The 10096-nt window shown below is 43.7% G+C and overlaps 1 protein-coding gene across 3 annotated transcripts in view; it reads left to right on the top strand.

Moving 5' to 3' along the window:
* The first annotated feature begins 1577 nt into the window (after window positions 1-1577).
* The window catches only part of LOC101979158 (serum amyloid A-3 protein), a 33432-nt gene continuing 24913 nt past the window's right edge, over window positions 1578-10096 (top strand). Inside the window, exons 1-4 of one of the 3 annotated variants that reach the window (XM_013353675.2) lie at window positions 1829-1992; window positions 2503-2594; window positions 4927-5065; window positions 5360-5637. In XM_013353675.2, the coding sequence (XP_013209129.1) occupies window positions 1865-1992; window positions 2503-2594; window positions 4927-5065; window positions 5360-5498 (498 nt within the window). In that variant the 5' untranslated portion in view covers window positions 1829-1864 and the 3' untranslated portion in view covers window positions 5499-5637. Of the gene's footprint in view, window positions 1993-2499; window positions 2595-4926; window positions 5066-5359; window positions 5638-10096 lie in introns of those variants that run through there. The other 2 variants (XM_005366759.3, XM_026789099.1) reach the window with 2 other exon arrangements.

Raw genomic sequence — 10096 nt, 5'->3', positions numbered from 1 at the left:
ACCTTGGACTTTCCACAGGGCAAGGAACCCTGATTGCTCTTCTGACTGGAGAGGGAGGGAAAGAGGAATGGGGGGAGGGGGAGAGGGGCGGGAGGAGGGGAAGGGAAGTGGGAGGCTGGGAGGAGGCAGAATTTTTTTTCAATAAAAAAAAAAGAAAGTGGGCTCTAATCTAGGATAAAGATTCTCAAACATGGTGCCCAGCCTTGCCTGACTTGCTTCATCCTGCACCACTTTACCAAAATCCTCCTTACCCACCATACTGCCCCGGGGTTTGCAGTCCAACAAAAGCTCTTTGCTTCCATTCTCCTCGCCTATTCTTCCTTCTTCCTGCAAGGATTCACCATCTTCTAGTTTGCACGGTTTGTCTACATCATCTCATCTCTTCAATGAAATACTCACATCCCTCTTCTTGTAACAAACAATATCAGGCAAAAAAGAACCCAACCCTGAGCTATTTCTTTCTGGGTGAACACTGTCCCCAGGCTTCCAGTCCAGGGTCCTAGAGAGCAGAGAAACAAATGCGATGCTCTCATCATACCAACAGTGTTTTAGCTGTATCCCTTCCTTCTCCAAGGAAGCCAACACATTCAACTTTTTCTTTTGAATGGGGGAGGGGCACAAAACAAACTGTAGCTCCCGATGACCTAAATGGACTTTTTCATAAGATAAATTCACATAGCAAAATCTATAGGAGCCCGCTGCTACAACGCCAGGTAGGGTTCCTGGATTGGGGGATGCTAAGGCTAAGGAAATATCAGATGAAAGGAACTGAGAGAAACACAAGATAGAATCAGGAGTTTTGTTTGGTTATGCCGAAACAGCCAAACAGCCCACAGTTTATTTCAGAACAACCTTATAAGCAAAGGCAGAAAATTACGCAGCACAGATGGTCAGTCAGTATCTAAGCACAAGACCATTCCTGTCCTTGAGTGAGCAACCTCCTCTCTAACAGCTCTTGCTGCTCAGAAGCACCCTTACTTTCTATCCTGATGTTCCTGAGGTTTGGAGTCAGCCATATTCTTTCTACTAGAGAGGATGTTCTTTTATCACGGATGGGCAAAATGCTCTTTCCCATGGGCTAAATCAGGAGTCTCTAACAGTTCTCAATATTATTGGAAAAAGCAGAGCAGGCAAGCTTCCACTCAAATGCCTCATAAGTCAGAATCGACTCCAGATGGAAACTGAGTCATATGTGAACTACCACAAACACCTAGTGCTGCTTCTCCATCTCCAACAGCTGTTTCCTGATGCTTTCTCCCAGCATTCCTGTTCTGTGCTTTGCCACTTTCTGCCTGAACCCCTGTATTAACAACCTGTGGGCTCTGCTCATGCCTGCTTATGGTGTCTTAGTTCTTCATGACTTTGAAGCAAATTCCTGTACTATTGTTTTGTGTTCCTGGCTTATCACAGTATCTGAATTAATCTGCTTTATTATCTTTCTTAGCGATTGCTCACGAATAAGCACACTTGAGTCTGGAGAAGTCCTTTCCCAGTGTTGAGTTCACCCCTGTGGATGCCAAAAGTCAATTTCTGCTGTTTTTTCTCCTATATCCTCAGCCCAGCTTAATTCTGGAAAACGCTTTGAAAGGACATAATCTCAGGTTTTGGATTTGGCATGTACCCCCATGATTATTATATATTCAGATTTCTTTTTTCAATATTAATGTTTATTCCTTAGACACTGGCCCTGCATGATTTGATGGAAAGTGCTTACCTTGATTATTCCCAGTCAGGATGGAGAAGACTCTGGAAGCTCAACATGATGTGTTCCTGAGCATAGGTAGATTGCACAATCTGGGGAAAGCCGAACTGTGTCAAGTGAAATCTTTGTGTTCTGAAAGATGAGCTATGGCCAGGTGGGATTATGCAAGATCAAAAAGGGGATTTCTCCACTAGCCAAGTGACAGTATATATAGGTAGCCCCAGCCACATCTCCTCAGCAAGCAACACAAGCTGCTCACCCGAGGTCTCAGCAGGAACTGACAGCCCCAGGTGAGTTGTCAGAACTTTCCAGCATTTGCTCTTTGCAGACTCTGTTCCACCAGCATTCACTGGCTGTGTTTTCATGCTTGGTCTCTCTCCTGAATCTACTAGATGCATTAGAATTCACAGGAGGCAGTGCTGTTGCCATGGGGATTTGTTGTCTGCTTCTGTGTGAATTCAGGGAAGGGTGGGGTCAGCCTTCTACAGATAGACTGCAGAGACCTCTCCAGATGCTTCCTATACAGTTGGGTTTTGGCTGGCAAGATCAGATGCAAAGTGCTCTATACTGGGGTCCATTTGCAAACTCTCAGGCACTGGGAGTCGAATGAAACACGTGGAAATGGGGAGCAAGAAACTCCCCGGAATCCAGGTACATCATCTCTCTACATGTGTGTGGATTCCTGTATAAAATCCAGTGGGATTTGGTGTTGACATACAAGCACAGCTCAAGATTGGAGAAGCATCCTCCACCCCATGAAATGGCACGTTCATCCTTGTGTTTCCCTGACCCTACAGTAGGATGAAGCCTTCCATTGCCATCATTTTGTGTCTCTTGGTCCTGGGAGTTGACAGCCAAAGGTGGCTCGAGTTCATCAAAGAAGCTGGTCAAGGTAAGAGCAAAGGATGGGGGCAGGAGGTTGTATTTGTGGATTCCAAGTATTTGCCAGAGCAGGGACCACAAAATTCAGGGCAAACATACTTGTGGCGTATCCTGGATAGGGGAACATTGTCGCTCTTCCTATGTAGTTCTGAACTTTTATGGTCAGTGTTGACCTCTTTGTGTGAGGACCCCTGGTCTGAGAGCACATAATGTGTGTACAGCAGCTTTTGCACAGGAATATAGGAGCAATCTGTACTTGAAAGATGCAGATTCGCCAGCAGGAGAGGGGATCTGCTGCCCTCTTGTGGAAGGTGATGAACAGCTCACCTCTATGTCTGGGACTGTGAAATGAGTAACATCCCAGTGTTCCAGGAGAGGAAGAGGAGAACCATTGCAGTCCCCAAACGCAGTGACAGCAGCCAAGGCTTTCCAGAGAGTGTGTTCCACAGTGAAATTCACAGACAGTAAATTTAACCAGTCTTCGAGAGCAAGGGAGCACTCAGTATGTCTCTAAAGACACATGAGCTTAGTCAACACGCAATGCCTGCAGATAGTACCTTCCACACAATTCCCATCCTATTCTAGACATAGAGCCAAGAGCAAGGACGTAGGACTCCTGGAAATTCAACATTGCAAGTTCTCATGTATTTCGACATCATGATTTACTTATTTATTTTACACTGGTCATCCCACCACCATGTAGTCCCCTCAACCTGCAACCCAAAATACAGCCGAATTTGCTAAGTACCCTGTCAGAAATTTTGACACTGCCATGAGAAATGTAGTTAGTATACACTCTTTGATGTGTTTTTCTCAGTGGCCATGGTAAAATGCATTCTCTGTCTTCTCTTACTGCACAAACTTTCCTGGGATCTTCCAGCTGGAATATGGTCTCCACTTGTTAGCTTTCTTCAGTGACAGTGTCACCTCTCTTCGTGCAGAGCATACCCAGATTCATAGACGACACCGCCTAGGATTCAACAATGTTCATTAATCCAACTCGGTCTAATCCAAGGAAAAGATTCCCCCTTAGGGTCTCTAGGGAAGCCCTCCACAGGGCCAGGAACTCACCCCCCTGGACCACTTCAAAGTATTATGCTTTCAGGGTGAAAATGTGAAAATCCACAGGAAGTTTACATCTTCCACCAATGTAGTGAAACCCCAGGTCTGCTTCTTTGAAGTTTCCTGCCTCTGTAGGACTTCGGTCTTGTTGAGAGCCTATTGGGACAATCTAAAAGCCAACTTACAAACCCAGACAAATACTTCTCTGCTCAGAATAAATTCAAGGCCCAATGAAAAGAAGCTACAGATATCTGGGCGTCTAAAAATATCAGAAAACGCTCATTCTGCTTCATGCCACTTACCATTCCTGCCTGTGACGTCTCCTGCTGTCTCTACTTGCTGGGTCTGGTTGCTGTAGAAATCCAGAAGTGGAGGGAAAGGATGGAGAGTCATGATAAATAAACCCACAACAACAAAGTGAAGACCAAGATGAGGTCTCAAATCCATCTTGTTGCAGGCTGTGAAAAGGAGAAGCAGGCTGAGGCCCTTGCACAAGACAGTGATATTTTCTTTTCCCTGCGCCTACCTTTTAACTCTTCCAGTATTTACTGGGTTGTTCCTTGGTAGGAGTGGAGGATGGACCTTTTTAGTGGGGTTGTCTCTCCCTCCGATTTACCTCCTGTCTCATTCCTTGGATTTCAGCATAGCCAAGAAATACTTTCAGGGCCTCCTAAATTGGTATTATTTTGGAATGGAGAACCATGGATTGGAAAGCCTGGAGTCTACCCAGAAAGCCAAGGAATGGGGCCAAAGTTGCAAAAAAACCATAATCACTGCAGATCCCAGGCCTTGCCTGAGAAGTTCTCTACCTGCTGTGAACAACATCCCTCTCCACTTGATAGGATGTCATTGGACTTGGTTTCCACAGGACTGCTTCTAGGGTTGGCCAGCCCAAGGCCCAGCATGTGGGTCTGGATGAAAGCTGAGCTGGTCAGTCTGGGCCACTGGGAACACCCTCTCAGGAGAGGGGCAGAGCTGGCTCTTCTAAGCCCTTACCATCTGGACCAATTCTCCTATACCTGTAGTAAGAGGTGAGGCCATCTTTCCAGAGTGCCGGAACCAGCTCTCCCAAGTAGGGGAGATTTGCAGCACCAGCTCTCACAGAAGCATCTTCTAACAACTCTCAGGAGCAACCGGGAGAGACCAACTACATTTGGACAACGTTCTTCTCAGGCTGCTCTGACCACAGCCTCAAGCCATGAGTTCCTTTATTCCTTTTCATCCTCTCTAAGTCATAGGCAGAGTCTTTAGGTCATGTTCCTGTTGTCTTTCGCACCCAGGCACTAGGGACATGTGGCGAGCCTACACTGACATGAGGGAGGCCAACTGGATAGGTGCAGACAAATACTTCCATGCTAGAGGGAACTATGATGCTGCCCGAAGGGGTCCCGGGGGAGTCTGGGCTGCTGAAGTCCTCAGGTAAACAGACTGTTGGGACGCTGGGTCTGGGTGGCAGGGATTGACTATGCTGGGAGACCAGGGGCAGATGAGCCCCAGAGAGGGTCATGCCAATCTGTGTCCTTGCCCACTTGTCCATGCAGTTTCTTCCTCCATTCATGCTCAGTGTAGATCCTGGGCTGTGGACAGAGCCAGCGCTCATCTCGAGCTGGGTAGGCCTGCTTCCAGTGCATTCCATGCTAATGGGAGAACTGGGAAGGTGTACTGTGACTATGATGATTGACAGTGGATTTCTTCCATGTCTGTTTCTCCTAGTGATCTAAGAGAGAACATTCAGAGTCTCATAGGCCGTGGACATGAGGATTCCATGGCTGACCAGGAAGCCAACAGATGGGGCCGCAGTGGCAAAGATCCCAATTACTACAGACCCAAAGGCCTGCCAGATAAATACTGAGCATCCTCCCTTCATCCTCAGGAGGCTGTGCTGTGGGTATTGGGGACAGGACGTGGAATTCTTTACTTTTGTGCACACTGTGGGCGTGGAGAACATACAGTGCATGTGCAATAAATTCATAAGATGAAATTTCCTGTCATCGTGTTCTCAGTGATAGGTCTGTTTGGTATAGAGGGCCAATACTAAACACATTCTGGAATAGAGTATTTAGGCTTAAGTCTTGTGTCCTCACAGGTCACACAGATTGACAGCTCTGATGACTGTCCCACTCCCCATTCGGGATCACGTGACTATTCAAGCCCTGAAAATACCGAGATACTGTTTTTAGACCTTTTCATATCCTGACCCCCATGCTCTGTATTTACTGCGTTCCAGCACTTTCTCTTCCCTCACTGCATTCTCTGATATTTCTCTGCCCCTGTAGACAGGGATACAAGCACGGGAAGATTGCAGGGGTGAATTCTGCCTTAGCCACTGCCACGTAGATTTTTTGTCATCACAAGAACACTTTAGAATCCAGTTATTGATCAACTTCTATTCATTATATCAGAATAATAGCCCACTGTCTCTAATATGCAGATTCTGTGTGTGTGTGTGTGTGTGTGTGTGTGTGTGTGTGTGTGTGAGTGTGTGTTCCTGCCTGTGCAGAAACACACGTTTGTGTGTTTTGTCTTTGTTTTGGAGGTCAGGGGATAGCCTCATCATTTGCTCTTTTAGGGGCTATCTGCCTTGTTTATTATACATGGTTTAGTTTTTTATTGATTTTATTGAGCTACACATTTTTCTCTCCTCCCCTCCCTTCTTCTCCCCTCCTCTTCAACCCTCTCCCATGGTCCTCATGCTCCCAATTTACTTAAAAGGTCCTTTTTTTACTTCCCATGTCAATTAGATCCATGTATGTCTCTCTTAGTGTCCTCATTATCGTCAGGTTTCTCTGAGATTGTGAATTGTAGGCTGTTTGGGTTTTTTTTTTTTTTGCTTTATGTCTAAAAGCCACTTATGAGTGAGTACATATATTTGTCTTTCTGGGTCTAGGTTACCTCACTCAATAAGATGTTTTCTAGATCCACCCAACTGCCTGCAAACTTCAAGATATTATTATTATTATTATTAATTTGCTGTGTAGTACTCCATTGTTTAAATCTACCCCAATTTCTTTATCTATTTTTCAGTTGAGGGGCATTTGGTTGTTTCCAGATTCTGTCTATAACAAACAATGCTGATGTGAACAAGAAATTAACCCATAATTCTTTTCTATGTATGGCTGCAGAGCTTGGTACCTTTTCTCAACGAGGCATTCTTATCTGCTTCCTCTGCATCTGACTGATGTGACTGCTTTTCTGCCTTTCATCCTCCCAGAATTCTCTTAGTCTAATTGCCCATTCTGTGTTTCCTGCCTGGGTACTGGACAATAATCACTCTTTTAAACCAATATGAGTGACAAGTATTTACAGTGTACAAAGCATTATCCCACAGCACTTCCCCTTTTTTACTTTTCAAAGCAGGACCCAGAATCTAATCTCTTTTGTTTAGCTTTTTTCTTGACCATTGTCCACAACAACTTTTAACCAGCACACTAAACAAAGACAAACATCTATTATTCATTTTTTGGGGAAAGATGAGCACCATAGTCTTAAAATTTCCTTCATGATTGATGGTTCTGAAGAACTCAAGGAATTGGCCACCATGAGAACACATAATCCAATTAAAAAATGAAGTACAACCTAAACAGAGAACTCTCAACAGAGGAATCTAAAATGGCTGAAAGACACTTAAGGAAATGTTCAGCATCCTTAGTCATCAGAGAAATGCAAATCAAAACAACTCTGAGATTCCATCTTACACCTGAAAGAATGGCCAAGATCAAAAACACTGATGACAACTTATGCTGGAGAGGTTGTGGGGAAAAGGGAACACTTCTTCATTGCTGGTGTGAATGCAAGCTGGTACAACCCCTTTGGATGCCAGTGTGGTGATTTCTCAGAAAATTAGGAAACAACCTTCCTCAAGACCCAGTAATACCACTTTTGGGTATATATCCAAAAGATGCTCAATTGTGCCACAAGGACATGTGCTCAATTATGTTCATAGCAGCCATTGTTTGTCATACAGAACCTGGAAACAACCTAAATGCCCCTTGACCTAAGAATGGATAAAGAAAATGTGGTACATTTACACAATGTAGGACTATACAGCAGAAAAAAAATAATGATATCTTGAATTTTGCAGGAAAATGAATGGAGCTGGAAAACATTTTGAGTGAGGTGACCCAGACACAGAAAAACAATTATCACATGTACCCACTCATAGGTGTTTTTTAAACATAAAGCAAAGAAAGCTTGCCTACAAAAAACAATTCCAGAGAACTTAGACAACAATGAGGACACTAAGAGAGACTTACATAGATCTAATCTACATGGGAAGTAGAAAGTAGAAAAAGACAAGATCTCCTGAGTAAATTGGGAGCATGGCGACCTTGGTGGAGGGTTGTAATAGGGAGAGGAGAGGCAGGGAGGGGAGCAGAGAAAAATGTAGAGCTCAATAAAAAAATCAGTAAAAAAAATAAATAAATAACCATGCCTTGAGATAAAAAATAGTTTCTCTCTTGGATCTCTGAGTGAGTTGAAGACGAAATGATTATAATTATAGTTTTCCTTCTTTACCTGATACAAAAAGCAAGTTATGATAGAAAGTAAATTAGATTCAGGACGTTGGACTCACCAAGATAGGATAGGAATTGAGTATCTTCTCTGAATTTGTCAAATGCAAATGGATTAGACATTGTTGATATATTTATCCTGTATATCTTATATACATTGTACTTATTGTATATAATTTTTCTTATACTAGTTATAGCTTTCCATTTTATTTTAGACAAAAGGGGTAAATATAGTGATATGTCATTTGTATTTTAATAAGTAAAGCTTGCCTGAGGATCAGAAAGTAAAGCAAGCCCTCTGTTGAGCCTTACAGATGAGGCAGTGGAGACACACACCTTTAATCCCAGTAGCCACACTAGTTTGCCATGGAAACTGAGTGGTAAAAGTACATTCCTGTATTCACAGCCCTGGAGAGGAATATAAGATGGGAGGAGACAGCTCTCAGACACAGTAACATCTGAGGATTCTGGAGGCAGAATCGTCACTTTCAGAATGAGGTAGAGATAATACCCAGTGACTGGCTGTCTTGCTTTCTGGCCTTCAGGTTGAACCCCAATATCTGTCTCTGGGTGTTATTAATCATGCTACAGAGCTCCTTGGATCAGTCTGGCTCTTCCTGCCCAGTTCTGGTTTCCTGTCTTTCACCTACATATGTGATTTTTTTCGCTTGGGTCCTGGGGATTGAACTCGGTTTCTAATGCTTGCATTCTGAGCCCCTTACCAGCTATGCTACCTCCCTGGTCATTGTGTCCTCTTTATTTTATTTCTGGGTCTTTGGTGTTCAACCAAAGTGTTGTCTGAACACTCTCAAACATATTTAATCATACTTTTCTCGGGAAGAAAAAGTCTGCCTTTTTTCTTCTCTGTTAACATAGGCCAGAACTGACTTCATGCTGGGATAATCTCTTTAAAGTTATTCCTTTCTTGATGAGAATAGCATTTCAATTCCTGAGCTCAGTAGATTGTCCTCTTCTGTGACTGGGCATCAACTAAGCCAATAATAGCCTGAGCCCATCAGCTACCTAGGTCTCCAGCAGAGAAGGAGAGAGGAGAGAGGAGAGAGGAGAGAGAGAGAGAGAGAGAGAGAGAGAGAGAGAGAGAGAGAGAGAGAGAGACTTGAGCTGAATCATGCACCTCATTATATAGACAAATGGAGATATTTGCCTGTTTTGGTTTGGTTTCTTGTTTTATTTTGAGACATAGTTTCTATGTGTAGCTCTGACAATCCTGGAACTACTTCTAGAGACAGGGATCACCTTGAACTCAGAGATCCACCTGGTGCTGCCTCCTGAGTGCTGCCATTGAAGGTGTGAGCCACCACATCTGATTGCTTTTTGCTCTCTAATATTTGTTTTGAGACAGGTTCTTATTCTGTAGCCCAGGCTGGCCTCGAACTTATGAACCTCCTACTAAATGTTGGCTCATTTTCTTAAATGTGAGTGTGGATTAATGTGAACATGAGTTGGCTGCTACTTGTCATTTCATCATACATTGCAGGAGTAAATATTTAAACATTCAATTATGCCCATCCATGTGTTCAGCTGGCAAGTATTTACTGTGTGCTTTGTGGCTTGGTTAGTTTACAAGTTTGTTTGTCATAACCCACCCTGAATATGAGTGGTTCCCTTTCATGTGCTGAACCTGTGTAAGAAGTCTAACCACGAGCAACAACAAGCAGGCTTGGGTTTCTATTGGTGGGACAAAACCCCATGACCAAAAGTCAGCTGGAGAAGAAAGAGTTCATTTCAGCTTACAGCTTGCAGTGTGTCATCCAGGGAAAATGGAGCAGGGAGGTAAGAGAACTTGCCAAAACACGAGCATTTTGGGCAAAGGAAGCATTTACTCAACATTTTAACTTACTTTCTTCTTCTTCTTCTTCTTCTTCTTCTTCTTCTTCTTCTTCTTCTTCTTCTTCTTCTTCTTCTTCTTCTTCTTCTT

This window comes from Microtus ochrogaster, unplaced genomic scaffold, assembly GCF_000317375.1.
Source record: "Microtus ochrogaster isolate Prairie Vole_2 unplaced genomic scaffold, MicOch1.0 UNK14, whole genome shotgun sequence".
NCBI lineage: Eukaryota > Metazoa > Chordata > Mammalia > Rodentia > Cricetidae > Microtus > Microtus ochrogaster.
Note: the sequence above shows the minus strand (reverse complement) of the source record. Positions and strands in the feature narration are given on the sequence as shown.